The 24,832-nt window shown below is 49.6% G+C and overlaps 1 protein-coding gene across 1 annotated transcript; it reads right to left on the reverse strand.

Annotated features, from left to right (window-relative positions):
• Positions 1–5,111: 5,111 nt before the first annotated feature.
• On the reverse strand, positions 5,112–20,929 carry LOC131572048 (uncharacterized). Its single transcript, XM_058824981.1, has 20 exons — positions 20,797–20,929; positions 19,782–19,893; positions 19,614–19,677; positions 19,495–19,529; positions 19,123–19,183; positions 18,982–19,038; positions 18,827–18,886; positions 17,723–17,778; positions 16,466–17,434; positions 15,681–15,880; positions 10,776–10,899; positions 10,364–10,497; positions 9,857–9,953; positions 9,077–9,132; positions 8,904–8,954; positions 8,524–8,632; positions 8,380–8,425; positions 7,738–7,836; positions 7,316–7,396; positions 5,112–7,230 (listed from the first exon to the last, which is right to left on the reverse strand). Exons 1-20 carry the CDS (start codon positions 20,927–20,929, stop codon positions 6,901–6,903), a joined length of 2,874 nt encoding a protein of 957 aa, XP_058680964.1. The 3' UTR covers positions 5,112–6,900.
• Positions 20,930–24,832: the final 3,903 nt, after the last annotated feature.

The raw sequence follows: 24,832 nt of genomic DNA on the forward strand, positions 1-24,832 counted from the left end.
GAACAGCCTGCAAACCCCGAGCACCTAGGGCGGAGGTGGCAGGGAGAGCGCCGGGGCTGGGAAGGCTGGGGTTGATGGGCGCTTTCCCGAGGGGACCTCCGGTGCCGCCCCGAGCTGCCTCCCTACCCAGCCGAGGAGGGGCAGGGCAAGGGGAGATGCTGCCACCGCCGCGCACGGAGCTCCAGGAGAGGGGAAAGCCAACCCTCTAAAAAGAGACAAAATGGCAGCTCATGGCTTGTAGGCATCCTTCCCGGCGCTGAGTCCCTGCCTCGCCCCCGCCGGTCCGCCCTGCTGCCAGCTCGTCCGTGCCCGGGGCTGTCCCCGCCTGCCCGGCAGCGCGGCCCCAGCCCAGGGAGCAGCAGCGCGGTGTCCCGCGGGGCTCTGGCCGCAGCCCTTCGCAGCCAGCCCACCCAACCTAGAAATCCAAGTGCCATCCCTTCGGAAGGGACACGTCCCCACCCGCTACATGGAAACACCCTTTGGCCGGCCGGAGCTGCGGCTCCGCGCACCGCGCACCCCAGCCGGGCTCTAGAACCGCGGAGTGTGTGCGCAAGCTCCGCAGCCCGCGCAGTGAGAGCTGCCTTGCAGGGGCATCGCTCACTCAGCATTCCTGCACCTTGGCCATGCCTTGCTTCCAGAACCCTGTTAGCGTAGCCTTTTGGGTATCTTGATTTCAGTTGTTTGGGCTTTATTCTGGTTTTTATTTTGTTGTTTGTTTTGTTGGAGGGTTTTTTCCCTCATTTCCTCTTCAAAGTTTTGGGATTGTGTATGTGGAGTTTTTGGGAGTTCTTTAGTGGAGTGTGGGGATTTTGTTATTTTGTTAGGGGTTTTTTTATTTTATTTTGTGTTTGAGTTTTGGGGGAACGTTTTTGTTTGGTTTGTTTTTGGTTTGGGTTTGTTTTGTTTTGTTTTTTTTTTTTTGTAGACTCAGTCCACCTTGGAGGCCTCCATCAGCTGTACGATGTTGTCTCACAGATTAGAAAATGCCTCGTTGAGAAGGCAACTCTCGAGCATCCCCAGCACATGGAGAAAGAGGAGTAAGAAATGTCACTGCTGGCAGCAGTGCCTGGAATCTCTGCGCTCAGTGGAGGCCCCAGGATGCGAGGCGGCTCCTCCCGGCCTCGGCCTCCTCCACCGGGGATGCGGCGGCCGAGAGGCAGCGGGGCCGCGGAGCCCGGCGGCGGGCGCTGGGGGGGAAGGGCAGCTGGCAGCCTCTGCTATCGGAAAGTGCCTCTCTGCCACCGCGGAGTTCTCACCCGGCCGCTCCCGGAAAATGCACCCCTCCACACCGTGGAGAGCATCGGCGTTCGGAACGGGGAAGGCATCTGCCTGTCCCCGGCGATAGGAACACACAGCCCTTTGTCTCTCTAGCCGAGGTGCGATATTCAGCTGCGGGGCATGAAAATAGATACGCCAAATGGCTACCGCGACCCCCTCCTATTCCTCGGGGAGGTGGGCTCGCCCCGAGGCCCCACGGTGCCCCGGGAAGGGCCGGTGCCGGCCACCCTCAGCGGGAGGCGGTGTGCTTGCGGCAGGGCGGACGGGGACACAGGGAAGCGGCGCCCCGCAGCTGGAAAACCCGGAACGCTCCCGTCCCGCTGCGCACATTCCCAAATGCCCGGGCTGGCTGGAGCACCCTAAAGGCCAGGAGGCGGGGGAAGGCAGATAGGACGCGGCACCGTGCGGAGCCTGCGGCGGCACCGCCGCACCTCAGCGGAGCGCGGCTGCGGCCGGGGGTGCCGCCTGCCAGGCGTGCCCGCCGCACCCCGGCAAGGCCCGAGGGCTGCCAGAGGCACGACGGTGCACCCGCCGCGGCCGCCGGCGGAGGCCGATGGGGCGGCGCTGGCGGGGCCCGGGCACGGCGGACGCGGCCGGCGGGTCCCCGCGGGTCCCGCTCCGCGCAGCTCCGTTCGAATCTGGCGGCGCGGGGGAAGTTCCGCGGGCGCGAGAGGTGCGCAGGCGCAAGATGGCCTCTGCCGGGCGCGGGGGGCGCGGAGCGGGGCGGCCCGCCCGCGAGGGGCAGCCCGCGGGGGCCCGGCCTCGCCCGCCGCACCGGCGGCGCCGAGCACCACGTTTCCACGCCGGCCCGAGAAGCCGCGTTCCCGCCGGCGGAGGCGACGCGCAGACAAACGCAGCAGAGGCGCAGCTCCCGGCTGGGCTCCCGGGGCGGGCAGCGGTCGCCCGCCCGGCGGCGGGGAGGCCCGCGGGCTCCTCGCAGCCTGGGGCAGCGCCCGCCCCGGCACCGCCACTCGCGGCCTCTCCGTGAGTGCCGCTGTCTTGCCCGTCGCGGCCGCGGCTTCGCGGCTGCGAGCGGGGATGAAAGTCCCTCTCCGTGCCCAACCCTGGCAGGAAAACCTCCTTTGCCGTGGGTGTTACGTGTCCTTCGTGCTCTACCCGTTGCTGACATTATTTTTTTTTTCTTTAACACACATCATCACTGTTAAATAAATACAAATATCCCATCCCCAAAGACGGCGAGACCGAGAATTGCCTGGTCCACACCGGGCTTTACAAGTGTTTCTGTTCTCCTGGCGGGACTCCTCTGTCGGTCGCGGGGAGAGCCAGTGAAGGAGCCAGAGTTGGAAAAAATCCTCGCTGCCAGAATCCTTGCCATCCTCGAGTTAATAAAACACAAATCAACTGTGGGTCGGAGCTCCGGGAACTGGGCAACGACGTTGAGCTGCAGAAAGTGGAGATGCGCAGCCCTTGGGAGGTGAGGACAGGTTCTTCTCCAGGCGTCCTCCGGGTAAGAGAAGGACACAAAAGATGAAAAATAAACTGTTTATAGTAAAATAAAGGAAATCCGTTTCAAGTACCCAGAGTAGGAGCAGGAACGTTAAAAATTAACAGCGGAAACAGGAAACACTTATCTGAGTAAACATTGTCTCAGAATTTCACCGTTTTAAAGTCGGGAGGGCGCGAGGTGCTCGGCGGGGCCGCCGCCGCCTCCTCCCGCTGCGGTGCCTGCGGCGGTGCCGCCGCCGCCCGCCCGTTCCGGGGCCAGAAATCGGAGCCCGGCACGACGAGACAACCCGATCCTCGTCAGCCAGTTTGGTGGCAAAGATCGGAACTGCAGGAGTTCCTGCGTGGTGAGAGATGAACAGTCCAAAAGTGATATTTGGAAGGCAGGAGCAGTCTGCCGCCGGGGCTGAGGAACCGGCGGTTCGGGGCCGCGGCGAAGGAAAAGAGGCGCGGGGCTGGCGGTGGCGGAAGGAAGGAAGGAGAGTTCGCCCCGGTACCGGCTATGGCAGACTTGCTTTGGGCGCGCTTTGAAAATCCCCAGCGACTCCTGGGCAGCGGTGCGGCGGAGGGGACGGCGGTGGCCTGGCGGCCGCGGCCAGAGGACCAAAGGTATCGCCGGGTCGGGAAGGGCGCTCGCCGCTGCCGCTGCCTCCGCCGTCGGGTTTCTTTGCCCCCTCACCATTCGAAAATGGGGGAGCATCGCTTTCTCACGGTGTTTCCTGGAGCTCCCCCAGTGCTGCCCGGGTCACCGGCGCCGCCGCCCGCCGCTTCCCTCTCCTGCCCACGGGACGCCGCCGGTGTCGGAAATCTGCCGGCGGTACCCGCCTGCCAGCGTCGGCTTTCTGGAAGGCATGGGCTTAGGTTGTTGGGAGAAATGGTCAGTGCTGGGGGACAACCATCGCGGCTCAGCAAGCTCGTCATGCTCCTCTTTCTCTCCCGGCACAATTCTGCTTTCCGTCTCCCTGTTTCTGCCCGTCTTCTCCAGAAGCGTATGGAGCTTTTCATGCTTCCTCTCTGTTGCTTTCCCCGGGGCTGGATCCCCATTCGTGCCGGACACAAAAGCGCTGATTGGAACTGCAAGGCAGCTGAACCAGGGCGGAAAATTTGGTCGGATAAAGGCAGAAAAACATCCTTTTCCAGCCGGCACAGACCAATCCTGCCTCTAACCTTGACCAGATTGCTTGTTGAACAAGCTCAGGAAAACGCAGTAGACTTCGCCTTTATCCCAACATCTATACAAACGCAACGTCGGATAATGAAAAGATTCCTCTTACATGTACCGAGCGGAGATTTCCTTCATTTCAGGGAGAATTTAGGTACATGTGAAAGGAAAACCTGTCACTATGTATATGCAAAGGAAAATATTGTGAAACCGGGAAAGCTGACATAGCAGCTTCACGAGTAGAACACCAAGATGCTATCTTTGATCGTCCTCCCAGTTGTGCTTAGCAGTATATAAGCATCGCAGTGCCATCTGCGCAGGGCCAGCAGCAAAACAAAAGTTTCACATGGCAGCACAAACATCCTCGGCGGCTTTTGCAGCTCGGCAAGAGAGCTACTAGAGCGTTTGTTCTTGTTCAGACAGGAGATGTCAAATTAGGAGAGGTCGAAAATACTATAAGAGCTTAGTAAACCTCGAAGGGAAATATCCAACTCCTGTTTCACTGCCGAGTGCTTCAAGGGCACTCCACAAAGACGGAGATTATCTCCGTATTGATGCTAGAAGTAGTGATTAACTGCTATTTCGAGTAAAATTAAGCACATTTTGATCAGTGTGCTAACGTGCAAGCCTCTGCTGCAGGTTCAGAGTTGGTTTTTGGGCGAAATAATTCAACCAGTACAGTGTGGTTCGCCCATGTAGCTGAGGGAATCGTGCCAAGATAGACATTCGGTCACATTGAAAGGTGTCTTTCTATTAAAACGTATTTAGTTCCACTGAGGCTTTAGAAGTAATCCAGGGTAGCACAGGCAGAACATTGCACTTGCCATCAGAAAAATCAAGTTCTTCCCTTCCCGGGCAGTGCAGCTTAACAGGGGCTAAGTTTGAACAGAAAGGAGGTAAAACCTGTGGCTGACTGGAATGTGAGGATGAACCATTTGCTTATTTTCAATAATAAATCGGGGTCAAATAAAGAACAGCAAATGTTTTCAAGACAGGCAACCAAAACAAATCACTACAATTTCTAGGTGGTTTTTTTCCTCCCTTTGTTATTTTAGTGTGCCATACTGTACTGTTCACTAAAATCTTCGGTACACCCAGAATTACTTCCACAAGAACAGTATGTTTGTCCTTTAACACCACATTATCAACAGAGGTAATTTGCTGCTTTTCAATGAATTATCCCTTTTATTTGTTTATTTCTTTGATCAGCTATAAATGAAAGTTATTCGTGTATATAAAACTGAAGTTTTTACTGTTGAAATTGAACTGTACATGTTTACTACAGGAAAAAATATCAACTCTTGTTTAACAAGACATATACATCAACAAGCAATAACCTTGTGGAGGATTTGCAATCACCTGGTCTATAAAAACAAGCAGGACAAGTAACAGCAATTTATATGCAAAAGTAATGATTTAATGACTATAAGCAAGACAAAGCAATAAGAATTGTGCTTCTTTTGCAGACTGGAGACAATGAAATGTTTAACTACAATTTTTCCGTACAAACATGAAACAATATCCATATAGAATAAACACCCTCACAAATGTATAACTGATGGGTGATGAACACACACAAAGTTCGACCAAAGCAAAGCACAAACTGAAAAGTGTTCTGGGCTGTTCATACTTTATGGTGGAAAAGTTCCTCCTATTGAAAAAACCCCACCCATAGAAGCCTCTAATAAAATGCACCTACTTGCAGGCCATTAAAGAGAAGGCATTCTCCACAATTTATTGGAAATATTAAAGTACCAGTTAAATTTTAATGAAGTTAGTACTGTACCATATACATATATATTAAAACAAATTTAGATAAAATGCCTTCATCCAGCCACTTGCTGGTTCCTTAAAATTTATATCAAACAGTTTATGGCTTCTATAATGATTCCATGTGCTTTTAGAAACACAGTCCCACCACACCAAATAATAAAAAGGTAATCAAACAGGTCTAAAACTTCCATGTCTCTTAATTTCTTTTTTTCACTGTATCACTTCAACATTTGGTAAAGTAAAAATATTCCACTTGGAAGAAAAAAAAAAAAAAAGACAAAGCAAGTAAAATTCTTTTAAGATTGCCAATTGCCTCCAGGTTATCAGAGACTTGAATGTGCTTCCCCAATACTGTAGCTCTCACACACAACGTGTTTTGTGCAGTATGAGCAAAGCTCAAACAGGCGGCATCTGCAAGGGTCGAACCTGTTTAGAAATTTAACAACCATATCATGAGTGCATGAAACACAATATTTTCTTTATAGTATTTATAAATATATCATACAATACTGTTTCCTGTTATGTCATATACCAATATGGCATTGTACAATAAGCATAATGCCATCTGATTCTTACAAAAGCGAATCATTTAAACAAGTCAGTAAATAAAACGGTAATACCCGCTTTTAGGCATACAGATTGTAAAACTGAAGTTTTCTTTTGATCGGTTCTGCGCAGCAACAGAGAAGTAAAAGATGCAACATAAGAATCAAAATGGCTAATACGCAAAAATTGTTATTCACAGTGACATGGCTACATATATGCATTTTTCTATGCATATTCTTTCAATTTTGTTGGATTTCAAGATGAAAAAGCACTTGCTTTCTACAGGTTCACAAAACAGTATAAGAACAATAACAATCGAAGAGAACGCAATGGAGGAGTTAGTCTGGATTAACAAACTACTTCCCAGGATTTGTATTGACTTCTGGAGACTCCTGGCTCCAGATGATGGAGACAGAAACAACTCCACATCATTCAGAACAGGTGAAGGTATAACTTTCGTTTGTTTCCCAGTCCTCTGAAAAATTTACATTTCAATCTTGCGTTTCCAATAACGTCCGTCCTGAATGTCACCTAGTCCGCCTTTTATAGCCAAGTTCAGTGTTACTACAAAAGAAAGCAATTTGGATGATAGTCACATGGATTAGCATCTATAAAGCTGTAATGGCATGGAGAGACCTATATAAAGGAGGGGCGAGGGTGGTAGCCTGGTTGGCACATCAACCAGATGAAGTGGCTGAGGAGCCATTTATTGATGTTTTCCGAGCTCTGTTGGTAAAGGAGGACTGGTGGTTACTGCTGGGGCTGCTGCTGGTGCCATTCATGGTGCTGGAGATGTGGGGGAACTGGGGGTGAGGAGACTGGACTGGTGTGCTGGGGCTGGGCAAACAGGAGGAGGTGGAGGGGATGCCTCCTGCTGGGCTGCTTGCCTTGTCGCTCCCAGAGTCACTTTCCAGCTCCCCACTATTATTCAAGCCTTCCCTCTGGTGACTGATCTTCATCCTCTTGCAAGTGGGTCGGACCCGGTATTTCAAGGGCAGAGGCCCATTCTGCAAAGCAAAGGGGAGACCCTGGTAAGTGTCCTGGCCAGGCCATGGCCTGCACCCTCCCGGGAGGCACACTGGAAATACTCACCCGCCTCCAGGTATAGATGTAGGCAATATCCATTAGGGTGTAGTAGTCCTTCAGAGGCTCCTCTTCATACATCACATCGATCTGTTCAAGATATGAACCCTTGCATTAAGGAGCATCCAGGCACTTACCCCTAGCACACGACTGCTCTGAGGTAAAAGTAGCTCCACTGTCACAGATATCACAAATACATCAAGGAACAATTTCTTAATACTTTGGTATTTACAGCACTGAAAAAATTACAATGCCACCAAGCTCTACAGACAGATATTTTAAAAATAAACCAAATAATGTATAGCACACACCAGAAATACTTGGCTGTTTCCACTTGCTGGGACTGGCTGTAATGAGAAAAATGAGTCCTACCAAAAACAACCCCTGAAAACCCCAAACAAACAAACCAACCACTCTTTCCCCATGGGTACCTGGAAAGTGTTAGGTATATCCATCTTACTCCGCAGGAACTTTCTTAGATGCATCACTGTCATTGCTGCTGGGCAGCGCAAGTATCTTTTGTCATTCACCTAGTGGCACAGTAAAGAAAGTCAGTCTACTGAGAATGCATGAGTACTCCCACCAACCTTGTATTCCAGCATTTCATGTTGAAAAAAGTGCACCTTACTAAATTATCAACTGTAATATAACAATGCCTGCTGTCTTGGAGGGCACATCAAAAAGAAGCAGCAAATTACAGCTCTAGAATAAGTAATTTAAAATTGTAACTAATTAAATATAATACAAATATTTACATATGAATTATCTTTTTAGGGTACATATGCAATACATATTGTTTTTTCATAAATTACTGAATATTTTTTCCCAAACTTTGACGAAAAATCAGATTCTGCATTAAAAATAATACTGTGAGTATTTTGAATTTTTAAAAGTTGCCTGCATATACAGCTGTATGAAAATGTTTTACCTCTTCTGTACCTAGTGCCATGATAGGAGGTGTGCTTCCTTTATTCTAGACACACACACCTACATATTTTTCTCAGCTACAGACCTGCCCCAAAGTTGTGTGTGTGTGTGATATATTTCCCCTGGAGTAAAGGAAAGATATTTACCTCTTCCCTTGACTTCTCTTTCTCCTTATTTCCTTTTCGTTCCAGTCTGTGAGAAGAAATTACACAATTACTACAAATAATAAATACAGATGCTATCAAATAGGTAAACATAAAATTATAAAATTTTGCCATTCTGGAACTTGCCTATTCTGGTCAAAGAATTCAATGGATAAGCTTATTATCTCATCGTCTGTTATAATTCTTTTGTCTTCATCAGCTACTTCTCCTCTGTCTTCATTAGAGCCATTGGCAGCTGCACAGAAATTTCCACAATAATTTACATTTTGAAATTCAAATCAGGAAGAATTGCAATTCTCAGTAACAAAAAAAAAAAAAAAAAAAAATCTTCACAGTAAGATAATGAATGAAAGCTACCTGACTGTTAAAACAATAAACTTTTATTATGCTGACTTTACTTCTTAAAATACTGTGATGGTAATACATCACTTCTAAGTTAAAAAGGAAACAGTAAAACATCCAGCTCAATGCCACACATAATAAAGTTGCGAACGAGAAGCTTTTACCATCAGCCGACGGATGAGCAGCATAAAAATCCCTTCTTCTTTTCATTTCATCTAGATGGAAAAGCATATATTTTTCTTTTAGTAGTTACTCTGTAACTCACAGTATTGATAAAGGATAGCGGCTCTGGTTTGGTTTTTCTGCTCTTAATAAAATACCTGATTTAACTACTTACTTTTGAAAAGGCCTGGTACTAGCTTGTATACAATATCCTGGAGAGTTTTATCTGACCTGAAAGAAGAACAACCCCACAACATAAAAATTAAGCAGATGAAGCAATATTTTAATCCAAATGGCAGCTCCTCACTTATAAATTTTCACAACAATGAGGCATCTCCTACAAAGTGGGAGGCCAGTCATAAAAAGTTAACTTACAGGACCTTGTAATCAAACTAACCCTGCTCTAAATACCACTCTGAACCAAAACTCATCCATATTACCACAACTGAAAAAGAAGTCTCTCAGACTGAAGGAAGGCCTTAATTCTTCTTGTCTTTCCTAGAAAGCGCAGACAGCAAAATGCAGTGCTGACAACAAAAATGTTTCTGAAAGGCAAATGATATTTTAAAGGCTTTTGCCTCTTAATTTGGAAAGTTGCAGCAGGAGTTTTCATGACTAGGAGCTGTGGTTGCAGTCATGCATGTCTTGGAGATACAGAAAGCAGGGGCAAGAACTATCGGATGGTACAGCAGAATGCGGGAGAGGGAAGAGGCATCAATGACCGGTCTATGCTAAAATAGGCCAACAAAAACATCTAGAGGCATCTTCAGTTTCAATCAGTGAAGAAACTCCAAAGAGACCACATACACACGAGGTAGCTTGTAAATTGACAAGCCCTTTCAGATTTAAATTGCAGACGAAGAGATAACATTGACACCGACTACTGCTGGTCTCCTCACATAAAGCAAAAACAGAGATACAGAGATGCAATGCGCACTTCCCAACTTTCTCCTACCTTATATTCAAAAGTGGTCGAGTTTTGTGAACTTGGACATCACAGATAGGACAATACTTGCTGGTCTCCAAGTAACGCACGATACAGGTCTTACAAACTGTAAGTCAAACACCACAGGCTTTTAGTGATGCTCCTAGGTGCCGCTCAGATATGCATAGATAAAGGTGCGATTTTCTAAACTATGCAAGCTAGAGCAAATCGTCCATTGTCAGCAACACGCTGCTTAAGCTAAACAACTACCCAAATAAGCTGCAATTACCATGAAAAGGAGACGCTTATGGCACATATATTATTACTTTAACAAAGACCGTAGGGCCGTCCTCAGAAAATCTGCACCGCGGCTGGAACACCTACTTCCCCTCTCGTCGGGGAGGAGGAGGGCGTCGGTCCCGAGCCCCTCGGGGGGTTTGGGCTTGGGAGGATTGTTTTTTTTCGTGTGTGTTCCCGGGATGTCGGGAAAGGAGGGAAGCGGCGGGTGAAAAACGCGGAGCGCCCGGTCGTACTTACAGGAGTGGAGGCACTCTATGATGGTTGTTGCATCAATGAAGTACCCGCCGCAGAGCACGCACATGAGATGGGGGTTTAGCTCGGTTATTTTGATTCTGGTTGTTCGGTGCATTTTGGCGTGGCGAGGAGCGGCTCTGAAAGACACACACACACACAGAGGACCGGTCAGCGGGGCCAAGCGCGGCGGCGTCCCAGGTGCCGCGGTCCGGCGCATCCCCTTCCCCCGCGCATCGCATCGCATCCCCCGGCGCAGAGGAAGACCGAGCGCGGAAGACGAAGGCGGCGGCGGCGGCGCGGGGCCGGGCGGCGGGCGAGGGCCGGTCCCGAGGCCGGCGGGGCGTCCCCGCACCGCACCGCCCCGGGCCGGCCTGGGCGCAGCCCCGCGGAGGGGCGGTCGTTCCGCGGCACCCACCGCGCCGTTCCCCGGCGGGCACGGGCGATTCCCGCGGCGCGGCGGCACCGGCCGGCTCGGGCTGCGCGGGCGGCTCGGCGGCGATGCGGCGGGGAGCTCCGGGGGCGACACGGCGGGCACCGGGCTGCCGGCGAGCAGCACAAAGGGGAACCAGCGCCTCCCGGTGCGGCTGCCCTGGCATTTCCGGAGCGCGGGGAGGGGCGGCGGGGGGAGGGACGGAGGGGGGGGACACACGCACCTCGGAGCGGGGCCGGGCACCGGGGCGGCGGGGCCGGCCCGCCGGGGGGGTCCGGGCGGCTGCCGCTGCGGCTCGGTGCCGATCCGGATCTGCTCCGCTCTCCGAGGGGGTTGCTATAGCAACTTACACTTACACTTGGCATCCTGCCACCGCTGGGAACACACGAGAGCCGGGCGGGGGGCGGCCGGGGGGGCGGGCCGGGCCGGGCCGGGCCGGGACAGGGGGTGGGACGCGGGGCCCGGGGGCTGGCGCTGGGGGTGGAGGGGCCGAGGAGCCCGCGGGGGTCTGGGAGCCCGGCCGCGAAGAGAGGGGAGGGGGAGGGCGGGAGCGGCCCGGGCGGGGTCGGGTGGCACAGCCCGAGGGTGCCCGGGCGCGGTGCGGGGCGGCCCGGCCGGCGGGGGCGGCCCCGGGCTTCGGGGTCTCAGCCTGGCGGCGGCGAGTGCCAGAGGCTCCTCCCGAGCCTCGGCCATTTCGGATCCTCTCAGGGGCCTCTCTCCACGTCGACTCGGTGCGAGGAGCTGGTCTGAGATAGCTCCTCTCCCCCTCCGCTCCCTCCCTCCGGCGAGCAGAACCGCGCCGCGCTCCCGGACCGAGCCCCTGCCCCGCCAGAGGGGTGCCGAGCCACAGCTCCCGCTCCACCGCGCCGGCATCCCCGCTCCCTCCTTCTCTGCTCTCCTCGCTTTTCTCCTTCCTACCTCTCTCTCACCCCCAGCTCTCTTTCTCTCTTTCTTTCCTTCTCCCACCTTTTGACGCTTGTTTGAAAATCATCCCGCGGACGAGGCAAGCGCGGTGCAAAGTTTTGCAAAAGGTGTAAAAGAGATTTGCATCACCAGAGTAAGGTGCTCGGACGGGAGAAAACGAGTCTCCGGATACTTAAGTAACCCCCCTTTTCAGCAATAAAGCTCACCGAGAAGGGGGGAAAAGCCCAAACCGACTTTAAACGGTACATTAGTGACAACATGCGAAGGACCATGTGACCAGATCATTCCTAAAGCTAAATCAACACCTTGTCAACACAATGCAGAGACAAGAGTGAAAAACAAATGTCATTTTCATAGTCTGAAACCCATAAAACCCCATTGCAGGCACTGGCACCAACGCTAGATGCATACACACTGTTTAAAATGAGAGGGAATAACAGATAAAGGGAAAAGCACACACAGGGAAAAATCCTTGTCAGCCACGTCAATTGTAGAGTAAATTATTTTCTGTCAGCCAGATCCTGAAAAATGTAATGTAGCAACGTTGCTCCACTCCAAGCTATTAATTTCCCCAGGTCAGTGCTCCCAGCACACCAAATCCTGCCCCTGGTCCCCTCTCCTCCCGAGGCAGAGCTTGCGAGCCACCTCTCACCGCAGCACCGAATGCTCAATATGCGAGCAGCCACTCGCAAACTTCAATGTTAGGCAGCGGAAAGAAGGAAAAAGAAAAAAAAAAAAAAAAAAAAAAAGGAGGGAAAAAGTGGCAACACAGTAATATTTCTAAAAAGCTTTGAACGTCAGCCAAACAGACCAGGACAGGGGTACAATATTCGTCAGAAGTGTGCACAGCGCCAACGAGCGACCCCGACCAGGAAACTTCTCTTGTTGCTGCAGGAGAACCCTTGAGTGAACAGCAGATAAAACTCCCCAACATCAAACCATAGCCGGCCAACACAAAGAAAAGCCAAGTTCCAGAAGCACCAAGCCCGACCAGGTCCCCAAAGCTGTTCCCAGCACCGTGCGGGAAAGCAAGACCCCCGCTGCATTGTACTGCGGTTTAAATGTCGCTTCCAGGGTCCCTGACCCTCCGCTTCTTCCTTTTAAACTGATACCGGGGTTTTGCTTTTCCCAGAAAAGGCAGAGACGGAGTTTCTGCACGCCTCTCTGAAGAGCCCAGCGCCCTGAAGCCGGCGGCTTTGGAGTCCCTTTAGGTACTTACACATGGACAGCTTTCACGGTTCTGTGTTTTATTTGTTCAAGGCACTACCTTATAATTCATAAATATCTAAACCAAAAAAAAACTCCAGCAGTGACCGAGGTCACACAAGTCGGCTGACCGAGAATTCCTTCCCAGCCCTGACAGACTGAGACAAACCTTTCAAGACATTAACGCGTTTATTTCACGCAGGCGAAGCCCCTTCCTAAATGGAGGGGGATTAAATTCAACCGTGAAACCTGTTTTGTCGAAGCAACCCCTAAATGTGGATTATTTATTGCCCAAAGTTAGCACATTTTCAACGTGCTATAAGCTATCTTGAAAATCAGTGATTTTCCCCAGCGTGCTGAACTAGGCACTTAATTTCTCCCCAAAAGCCACCCGCACAGGCACACGCGTGTCTGTGCCTGCGGGGAGGTAACATGAACGCAGCACATTTTACTACATCAGCCTGAGTTTAATATCTTGGTACGAGGGAAACCCTTTCAGATGTTTTTTCTGCTCCTGCTGATCGCACGGTGAATGCCAACACTTCGCAGAAATACAAACAGCCTCTTAGCCAGGACAATATATATTTACACATTGACACGTGAAACAACTAAATGTAAAATATATGTGGATAATACCTGCTACAAGTAAACACTGCCAGCCAGCCGATTATACAGAGGCCTTAAACAAGTTATGTCAAAATGAAGAAAAACAGAAGTGCATTCTCCTGCTAAGAATCAGCTACATTATTAAAAATCCATAAAGGCAATAAGCTATCAAACCTTGCTCGACAGGTCACTAACAGAAAATACATACATAAAAAACCAGAAGCATCGCTCGGGTAGGTTTGTGTACTTTGCACCCATCTCCTCTCGGAAAACTCTCATCAGGAATAAAGCAGCCTTCATTCTACATCTTCACCCATTATCAGCCAGAGCCACTTGTACTATCGAGCCTGTTATTACTCTTTCGCTTAAGAATGGCCACATATGTTTTAAAGGAGAGGACAGTAGTCCATTCAGAGGAGGCACACGAACCTCAAGTATCTCTGCGCAACTCGCTGCAGCGAGAAAAGCCCTGAATATTGGCAACAGAGTGCAAAAGGACCCCAGGCTCTCAAATCGCCTCCCTGGGACTAGGCGCAAGACACAATCTATCTACTTTAAAAAATACACTAAAATGTTAATTTTGTAATATCTAAGCGATCAGGTAGGTCAAGACTTCGTGTCTCTGGCAAAGTGCAACACAAGTCTCAGTTCCCAGGACGGGCTGCACAGAGTCACTCAAAGTAGTTTCACTGGACTGTACTGAACGTCCCTGGTCTTAGGGACAGTCCCACAACAGAAGCTGCTCTCACCACTACAGACTACGCAAAAAAATTCTTTTAGCGACAAGCTTGCAAATGGGCACACATGCCCAGGTTTTCCTCGACTTTCCTGGAGAGTGGAGGAGTGAATCAAAGTTTTTAGAGGCTGAAAAATTACTGCCTCACTTTTATGGAAATGCGATTTTTTTTCCTGCTTATTTTCACCTGATTATTTGCAAATGTTTACAGCAGACACCCAGAAACATCCCGCTTTATATATTGCCAAGGCCATTCAATTATAAAAACATAACACCAGCAACTTTCAAGTGCTGCCCATAAGCAGCACGAGGAGCCCACTCGTGACATCTTTAAGATCTGACAAAGGATTTCATGTAAATTTACCCTTCCTGGGGCTCAGGGTAAAAAAAAATACCAATCAGAGAAAAGAAATTCACACACACCACCCCCCCTCCGCGTCCCGCAGACACATCACCTTTGCTCCAAAGGCTCCAGCAAACCGCTCGCCCCAGCTCCCCAAGACCGCATTAAAAGTGCTACCCTTGCCCCCCAAAAAAGTTATTTCTCGGCGTTGACTACCCCTTGCCTCTCCCAGTAGGCACAAACCCCCAAAGTTCAGCATTTAGAGCAGAAATGTAAGAGGAGACATTGGAAACAACTGGGAACCGCCATCTTACAACCCATCCAATTTCACAGAAGTACTTGTCCAACTTAAGTTAATAACATTTTCTGCTGGGTGCCCCGGCGCCTAACAACCCCCCCATGAGGATCGCTACCCCCCACTGGCTCCGTCTCTATAAAATGGGTGCATTATCTGACATTTTAACCCCCCCCAGACACATTTCTTTCGGGGAGGACTGAAATCACTTGACCCAGGCAGCTCCAGATTTCACGAACGTCCCTGTTTAATCAAAATCTGCCTTTAAACAAAGGGCGCTCGGGCCGGGCTGGCAGCAGGGTCGGGAAATATAAATATTCTCCTCGGGGGCCATGTGCACAGAAAGGTTTTAGGGGGCGTCTGGAGAAAGAAAGGAACTAAAATTTGCAAATGTGGGTGCGTAACGCGAGCGAGTGCACAGGCTGCTGCTGCTGCGTGTCTCTATGTGTGTGTGTGGCTAGAGCAGCCTGTCAGCGCTTTTCCCATACGGAGAGCTCGGGGGACACCTAGGCGCCCCTTTGCAGCCCCCAAACCGGCCGAAAACCGCCGCCGAGCCCCCTTCGCCCCCCGCCCTCGGTAAGGCGACACCTCGCTTCATACGTACCCGGAAAACGGAGCCGGTTGGTGATGATCGGAGCGGCCAAAAAAGACAATGAAAGTTAAAAGTCGTTCAGCAGAAAATGAATGTGAGCCAAGCGGCCATCTTGAAATGAACTGCAGACGCTGTCAATTGCAATAAGCTTATTGCCGCCGCCGCTGCGCTCCGCTCATTTTAGTTACAGAACGCCCGGGTCTCCTCGGCTGCTCGCGGGCCCTTCTCGCTCGCTCCCTCGCTCTCTCGCTCCCTCCGAGTTGGCCGCCCGGGCGGCTCAGGCGCTGCGAGCGCACAACAGTCTCCCCGGTCCGGATGGGTCCTCTCTCCACCAGCCCATTGTCTCTCCCTCTGCCCCCCGCTCCGCCTCGCGGCCTCTCTCGCGTTCCTTCTTTTATTATTATTGTTATTATTACGAGTATTATTGTTGTTGTTATTTCATAGTTGGTGGCGGGGACCCGGGGAGGGAAGGAGGGCGGGCGGGCGGGCGGGCGGGAGGAGGGCGGAGGAGGGAAGAATGCAACGCTGAAGGCACACAGTGGAAACTGACACCGTCCCCAAAATGGCTCGGAGTTCGCCCGCCCCGCCAGCGTCACGTGGGGCGCCTCATTCCTTAAGGGCGGCCTGGGAATTAGCGGCGCTGCCGCCGGGGCCCGGCAGCCTCCCCGTGACCCAATCCCGCAACCCGGCCGCCTCCTCCCCCTCCGCCTCCCCCCTCGCTCCCTCCCTCCCCTCCCCCGCACCGCCACCCCCTCCCTTCCCTCCCTCCCTCCCTCCCTCCCTCCCTCCCTCCCCTCCCCCCGGCCCTGCACGCGCTCGCCCGCGCGCCGCCGATGCCTCCTTTTCCTCCTTTTCCTCACCGCCCGCCCCGACCCCCGGCCCCGCTCCGCGGCTCCCGCCCGCCGCAGCGCCTCCCGCCCTCCTTCTCCGCGCTCCCTCCGCCCGCGCCGCGGCTCCCCTTCAGCCGCCGCGCCCCCCGCCCTGGCCGGCGCTGCCCTCTCCATCCTGGCCGCGCCGCAGCCCCGCAGCCCGCCGGCTCCCCGGCTCCACACGCCGCCCGCCGCCCTGCCCGCGCAGCCCTCGGCTCCCTCCGCGCACTTGTTGCGCGCTCCCACCCCCGCACGCCCCGTCCCGCCGCGCGGGGACCCCGCGGGCACCCGCACCGCGGCCTCGCGCCTCCGCCACCGCGTGCGCGCAGCCGCGCGCCCCTCGCCCCGCCGCGCCCGCCCGGGGCCGCGCGGAGCCGCCGCCGTCGAGGCAGCGCGTCCCCTCGAGGGCCGCGCGGGCGCTTCTCCGCCCCGAGCGGCGGCGGGAGCGGGTCCCGCGGGGTCCCCACATCCCGCGGGCGGGACGGACGGCCCCGAGCGGTAGGGAGGGAACGGGGGAAACCCGCGCGGTGCTCGCCTCCGGCAAGGGTAAGACGCCGCCCGCCGCACGGGCGCTGAGGAGCGGAGAGGAAAATGCTCCGCCGTGAGGGACCGGCCGCCGCCGCGCATCCTGCGCGGGGCCGCTGTCCCTCGGCGGCAGGTGCGGGCGGAGCGCGCCTCGGAGCCCCTCCGCAGCTGCGGGCGGGAGCGAACGGAGAGCAGCGCGGCCCAGGGCGAGCCGGAGACGCCGGCAGCAGCCGCGCCGTCGAGGCGGAGCCGCCACCCGGCTCCGCTCCATGCCGCGGACTCTGCCGGCTTTCCGTGAGGCGCCCCGGCTCCACAAGATTAAACCGAATCCTCTCTCGCCCCCCGCGCCGGGGTCCGGCTTCTCCTCGTAGGAGAGATGTAAGATCGGCTGCAAGTGACAAAGCGCGGCGGGCGATTCAGCAAACGCGCCGCAGCCCCGGCACGGGAAGAAGGCGCTTTTGCCTCGCTGAGCTGATCTGACGTTTAGCATCTTACTTTTAGGTACAGCTAATTCATCTATAGAAATTGCACAACAGGCGCGAATAAACCTTTATTAGATCACAGAGAAAAATAAGCAGTGACAGTTGTAAAAATATACAAAATAAGATAGAAGGAATACTTTGATGACACCACAGTTCAGCAAATATTTAACAGGAGTTAATAAAAAAAAAATTACATGAGCAAGGAATACCCAGTGCAGACGTAAAAAAATTCATTTAATTCACATCCAAGGACTTAAAAAACCCCCAGTTTGCATCAAGATGAAAGACATTTGTCATTTAGGAGACACTTAGGAAGGAGAGTGCTTCAGCAGGCTGACACCCTCCTTCAATCACATCTGAGTCGCTCGTTCTAGACTTTTTGCAGCATCTTTTAGCTTTCCCACTAAGTCCTAAGAGATGAAATAGAGTCTTAGAATAAGCATATTTTTTAAAGGTCAGCTAGAAGAACAGGGTATTTTTTTAAAACAGAGACTCAAGTGAAACCAGCACCTTGTAGTACAAAGAAGTGTTGCAACTGATGAACAATGCAAGCAAATAATTAAAGAGCTCTGTATTTTACAATGTAGTCAGAAAAGTGGGAACTGAAGGAAAACTCTTTTAAATGCATTTTCTCCTAAAATAGATCATTATTATTTACACGTAGATTTTATTGGTATTGCCACAATGGCTAATGCTGACATTTGCTTCTGGCTTTGAGGTACATCATGGATTTCTAAAACGCTGAAAATATTTTGGGTGCAATTTTGTACTAGGACCATTCTCCAGCCAAAGCACATCAGATTTCACTATGCCAGCAAACCAACTAGAAACACTCATTACTGACAAAAAGGACAGCTTTTGAGACACTTAAAAAGAGAAGGTGTAAACCTTAAGTTTTAATATCTTGCTTTTCCTCTCCCACCAAGCCCTCTTCCCGATCCTCCAGAGTTTGGTCACTACCAAGCATTACAATACCTCCATTGTTCAGTTACACATTTAAATCGCTAAACAAAGATCAACGTTTGTTTCAGGACATTTCTTACATGTCATTAACACCACTGAAGAGCCTTCAGTTCCTTCTCTATTTTTAATCATGACACATTTAAACCACTGAACCAGCTTCTTTAATCATTTCTCTAAAGCACGGGAAATCAGAGTTTCAGAAAAGGATGAGTTTCCTCCCACATATACATATGGATTACAGTTATGAAAACAGACAAAATATTTATGCACGTATGTAAAACACTCCCCACGCAACTGCATTCAGTTACTTTCCAACTTTATTTGAAAAGACAGTAAAAATACACTTGGATAACCTTTATGGAAAACTCTTACCCTCCCAGTACTGGATTTTTTCAAAAGTAATAGTGTATATTATTTAATTTTGTTGGGCAATTTGTTAAAAGCATGGACATCCACAATTGGGGCTAAGCACAGAAAGATGAAGGAAACAAGTACCTGTAATTGCTCCATTGTACAACTAAAACTAACATCTGGGTGTGATCCTGAATCACTGCTCTGAAGGGAAAAAAAAGGAAAGAAACAGGAATGTCTATTGTATTAAAAAAATTAATAATGCATTTTTTCCTTTGAGGGTGCTGGGAGTACAGTACCTCTACATTTAAGGTCACCAAATAGGAAGGCTGATAAGTTTTATGGAGTTGATTGTTCTAAATTAAAAACAAAGAACATATAAAAATCCAGGTCTCAGCATTAAAACAGACTAAAGAAACACCTTGATCTGTTAAAATTACCTTGATCTGATATTCCAAGCGCCAAGACACGTCAGTTATATGGAGAGGAGATCTGCCTATGCTGGAAGACACAACAGTTACAAGTCCTCTATGCTAAAAGAAAAGGTCATTTTCTCAAGCTGTCCATCAATAAAGAACTTTTCATGATCCTGGTAATGCTTTTTGGGAGGTTCTAAAAGGTTATTTTAGAGTAGAATTTCAAATGAAGAAAATTTTCAATAGCTGTTTTCTAGAGTTTGTTAAAAATGCACTTTATTTTTTAATGGCACAATATTACTTACTTTAATCACCTAATGTACGCAGAAGTGTTTTCAAGGACAGTTTCAAACTAACTGTAAGTGAAACCATGTCTCTGCTGAGTGATTCACCTACCTTCCCAATAGGATTTCCAATGCATCCTTGTTTTTCTGAAGCAAGAGAAAAAAAAATTACTAGGTTCAATAAATTCCTATGAAATAAGAAAAATTAATATGCTAAAGTTGGTTTAAAACCTGATATTCGGTGCAAAATTGTTCTATCCTCTCTTTATCCAGTTTGCAGTCTTCTAGGCACGTGCTACAGGGAAAAAGAATTTATTAGTTTTCTGTTAACATAAACTCAGCAGTACACTTCTAAGTAACAACTGCTAGAAAAATGGTGTAGCTTCCAAGTATGAGTACCTTATAGCAGATATGTCAGCTTTCTGCTTCCCTGCCTCCAGAATACACATTGCAGCCGCAGCATGGCAATGTTTTAATACTGTAGGTTCAATATCTTTCAGGTCTGGATCGTCTAAAATAAATGAATTACTGATGACACACTTATTTGCCAAACCCCAGCAGACGGTACCAAAGGCTGCTGCTCGCCCTTTGAACGCTATCTTTCCCACAAAACCGTCAAAATGAAACACGTTTGGTGTTTCAGAGCGAGAGGACAGAGCAAGCAGGCAAGGTGTGAGGAGGCGGAGGGGAAGGTGAGGGCTGAAGCACCGGCTGGGGCGAGCCGTGCCAGGCGGGGCTGTGCGGCGCTGGGCGCCCCGCCGCCCCCAAGCTCCTTCCCGTTAAAAAAAAAAAAAAAAAAAAAAAAAAAAAAAAAAAAAAGGGGAAAAAACAAAAAAGGAAAGAAGGAAAACATCAGTTTCCTCTGCGAGCCCCGTCCGCGATCGCCAGCAGCCTCTCAATGGCGAGAAGCGGGGCTGGGGACACCGGTCGGGAGGGGCACCGGGACCGCCCGCCCACCGCCCCGACCCGGCACCGGCGGCTCGCTCGGTCCGCGGAGGCGGCGGCGGAGTCATTAACGCCGCAAAATGAATTGCACGGCCGCGCACCCTCGGGCCGGGGCTGCCGGGGGACGCGTCCCCTCGCGAAAAGCCCGGCAGGGTGGCAGCGAGGGAACACCGCCCCCTCAGCCCGGCCCAGCTCGCGGACACGAACGCGCGGGGACCCTTCCCGGCCCGCCCCCTTTACTTGGGACAGCGCGGAGCTTTAACGGAGCGGGCGAGCATTAGCGATGACACCCCGCGCAGCGGCACCCTGGAGCCGCCCGCGGACAGGAGCCGCCCCGCGGGTGTGCGCGGGCACCGCCCGCTGCAGCGCGGACACGCGCGGACATCCGCGGGGACGCACGGAGCCCCGCGCCCCCCTGCGCGCCCCGCGGAGCGGCGCGGCCCGCACCCGCCGCCGCGGCACGCCTTACCCAGCGCGGCCTGCGGGTCATCCAGGAGGCTGCGGAAGGCGGCGCGGAGCAGGGCGGCGAACGGGCGGCGGGGGAAGCGGCGGGGGTCGCCCAGCAGCCGCCACCCGCCCTGCGCGTACGGCGACAGCTCCATTGTGGGCGCCGTGACCTTCGACACGCGCCCACGTGACGCGCGCGCAGCTGATCGCGGGCGCGAGGCGGGGCCGCCGCCGCCGCGGGGCGGGCGCGGGCGGGGCGCGAGGCGGCGGTGCCGGTGCGCGCCCGCGGAACCCGCGCGGGGCGCGCGCACCCTCACACGGCCGCCGCCCTGCCCCGCCCGGCCCCGCCGCCGCCCTGCCCTCTCCACGCGTGGCCCCCTCGCTCCCTGCGGCTCGGAGTGGGAGGCGGTGCCGTTTCCGTGGGAGATGGATGCGCCGCCAGGGCGTGTTTTGGGGGGTAATTAGCTCTTAATGAGTATTAAAAGTGCTCGCATCTCATGGAATCCCCACAGCGCTTGTGTCTCAGTCGATGTCTGACGTGCATGTGTTGGTGTGCAGCTTTTCAGCCCAAAAATGTCGTGCGGAACAGAGCTTATCCCTCCGTTACAGGGAATCACAGAGCCACTGAGGCTGGGAAAGGCGCTCGGGATCGCCGAGTCCATCCCTCGCCGGGGTAGCGCCATACCCTCCCAAGCATAGCCGAGTGCCACAATCTGCTCGGGGTTTCTGACATTTCCTGGGAGGGTGACTCCATCCCCTCCCTGGAGAGCCTGTTCCAATGCCTAACCACTCCTCCAGGGAAGAATGTTATTTTGCTTCTGAAACGTCTGTGGGTGTCATCAGATATTCCACCTTCTCCCCACGGTTATAGATTTGTGTATCAAACCACATTTTTACCTGTGGTTATGGCCAGCTGAAACCTGAACTTACTACTAAACTAATTTCTTTTTTCCTAGAGTAATTTTCTAGCCAGGATTGTGGTTGAATTTTGCAAAAAGCTCTGTACATTTTGATATGCAAAAAATAGCTACAGATGCCCCAAACAGCCTTTTGGGGTGATTTAGGAGAAGTGTACAACTGCTGTCTGAAACATTTCCGTGAAAATCAAATAAATCCTTCACAAGGATGTTAGCATTTTGTTCTATGTTAACATTTTATCCTTTAAGTATTGAAACATTGCCATAATCCTCAAAAATACTCAAGTTTACTTAAGTAATTTAAAAGTAAACAATGAAATATTGTGTGGTTATATCTCAGCCAAGGACCAAATTAGTACTGATGTAATCAAAAAAGGTGAAGGCCTTAGTGTGTTACATGAATCATTAATCATGATGTATATGACCTTCGGAGTTCATGTACAGAAAATGTTTTAGATCTCATTTTCTTCTTTTTTTCTGCATGGTCGAGAATGTTACTGTGTTACTTGGCATTCTTTATTGAACAAACATTTCTGCTGGACATTTCTTAAGGGGAAATGCAATGCTGAAAGCTACTCAGCCTAAAAAAATATGAGGAAAATCTAAAGGCCTTTGCCAGATTCATTATTTTTTTTTTTAAATAATATCTATAGAATGTCAAAATTAACAAAAAATTTAATTTCTTCTGAACTTTCATGGTAATTGACTGGTAGCTAATTTAACCAAAAAGCTGTTTGGAATTTGTATCCATCACTCACTAATTACATCCCACCACATAAATGCTTGGTCCAGCTTTGGAGGCCAGCTCCAGCTTTGTCCTAGCACAGATGGTAAGATTAGACTTCATCACATCTCACCACACCTTTTTGTGTTTATTTGAATTGTGCTACATTTGAGATCATCCATCAACTTATTTTCTTTTTCATTTTTTTGGTGATTTTAATATTTTTGTGATATTAATTAATTAACATTTTTGGCAAACCCAGCTAGTGCATGCATCTCCTTCGGTATGGATGCAGGCTTTCAAAAGGTTCTGCCTCCAGTTTCCTGCCTCCTGTGAGTTGTCTGGCCACTGTGTTACAAAAACACACATTTGTGTACCCAGGTCTTAATTGTGCCCAAATTAGGGTAAAGAGGAAAATCATACTGATCCCTGCAGGATCAGGCTCTCAGTTCTAACTCTCCTGTACAATATTAGGCCTCATGATGCTCTGCAGAATGAACATGGAATGTTTTAGAATACAATCTGAAATACTATTTCTGGCCTGATGCATAAAAATTAATACCACTGAATTGACAAATGCAAGCTTCAGAGTCTGGCAGACAGAAGCCCCAGTCTATTTTTTTTTTTTCCCAGAAACAAGAAAGTGGTAGTGACAGGCAGGTGGGCTGACAAAATAAGGCTTTCTCTCTTTTTTTGGTATGGTTGTCAAATACAGACATGATACCTAAGAAAAGCCAGCATAAAATGGAGGAGAAGAAAAACCATAACATGGAGGGGAGGACAGTGTTCTGAGCTGTAGAATTACAAAGGTAAAGAGACCAGGGCTTTAAAAAAGGGTTGTCACCTAAAATATATTAAAATGAACACACAGGGTACGATTGCACATTACAGCAATTTCTTCTTCAACATCCCATTATCATTTATGGCATATTGAAATCTATAAATTAACATCCAGCTTTAAAGGCGAAACAACTGCTCAAGAGTCATTGTAAGATTATGCAGTACATGTAACTCTCATCACAATTTCATCACAAAATTTATGTTATCAAGTCCTCTACCCAGTCTCTCAGCTTGACATTTTTTCTTTCTTTTCCCCCTGAAGAAAGTCATGAGATTGATTCAGATGGGAAGATTGCTCTGAGATTTTACTAGTTGTTTAGAGCATATACACATTTTAAAGAGCTGTTCACTAAAATTTCCTAGAGAAATCTAACCTGTATATTGAATACAGAAATTATGAAGGAAATGCATAAATATTGAATAATAATTAATCAGGAAAACAGACTACCTCAGCCCATGCCAGATAGTAATTTTTACAGCTTGAGCTTTGTTACTTAGAACAAAATAGTTCAAATAGAACAAAATGAAGGGAAATCATTAGCATCTCCAGAGGGCTAATTAATAAAATTTAAACATTGGCATAATTATTTCTGAAAACTCTCAGAGATTAACATTTTTTAATCTGTGTATTACTCTTCAGTTAAGAGACATAAGATGATATTCTAACAGTAGTTTTCTGCCAAATTATTACTGAATTCCAAGAGTTTCTTCCACACATTAAGGGAATGCCCCTTGAATTTTCTTTTAAGTCAGTATCAAGCCTTCTTTATTATAAAATATATTTTTCTGAATAAAATATTTTAAGCAGCTCAAAACATTAAAGTCAGTATTTTCTACAAAAATTATTTCTTGCTGGATTAATATCTTTAGCATGATATCCAGATACCAGTAACTGACATGATCATAGAAATAAAGGAGTCTGCATATGCCAGAAAGTCCAGGAAAATTTCTCTTATAATGACAGGCACAAAAGTGCAGTATATTAAATAAAGTACTGCCTTGAACCAGGCAATTATGTGAATTATTTAATTGGTATGATTATTGTAGGCAGTCCTCATATTGCTGTAAATGCAGTACTTGTCACATATTAAAAAGAAAATATTTGCTTTCAGAAATTTTTGGTATGTATTAATTTCAATAAATGCATTGTTGTCTAGACACAAGGACTATTCAATAAAACATGCTTTGTTTGCTTACAAATAGTTCTGATTAACAGTTAAGGAACTTAGCTTTTTATTTAAATATGTGAAAGCACTTGATTTATTTCGGTAAAATAAAACCTATAGTAGTTGAATACATTTTTTATGAGGTATTTAATCTTTTTTTGGTCTATTTAACATGAAAACCATTTTTTCTACTAGGTAGTATTTTTGGAGTTGAATGAGATTAATTTATTAAAAATTAAGGAGGTCTTATCTATTTACCTTTTGATTAGATTTATTCAACTTGCTTTTATCTTATATTTGTCAAAACTTAAAGTCTTCTGATTTTCCCTTCATACATGAAAAAAGCCAGATATTCCTAGGCTGTAGGAAAAAAAAGGAAAAAATCTAGAGCTTTCACATTTTAATTTTACT

The sequence above is a fragment of the Ammospiza caudacuta genome, chromosome 1 (genome assembly GCF_027887145.1).
Source record: "Ammospiza caudacuta isolate bAmmCau1 chromosome 1, bAmmCau1.pri, whole genome shotgun sequence".
NCBI classification, from domain to species: domain Eukaryota; kingdom Metazoa; phylum Chordata; class Aves; order Passeriformes; family Passerellidae; genus Ammospiza; species Ammospiza caudacuta.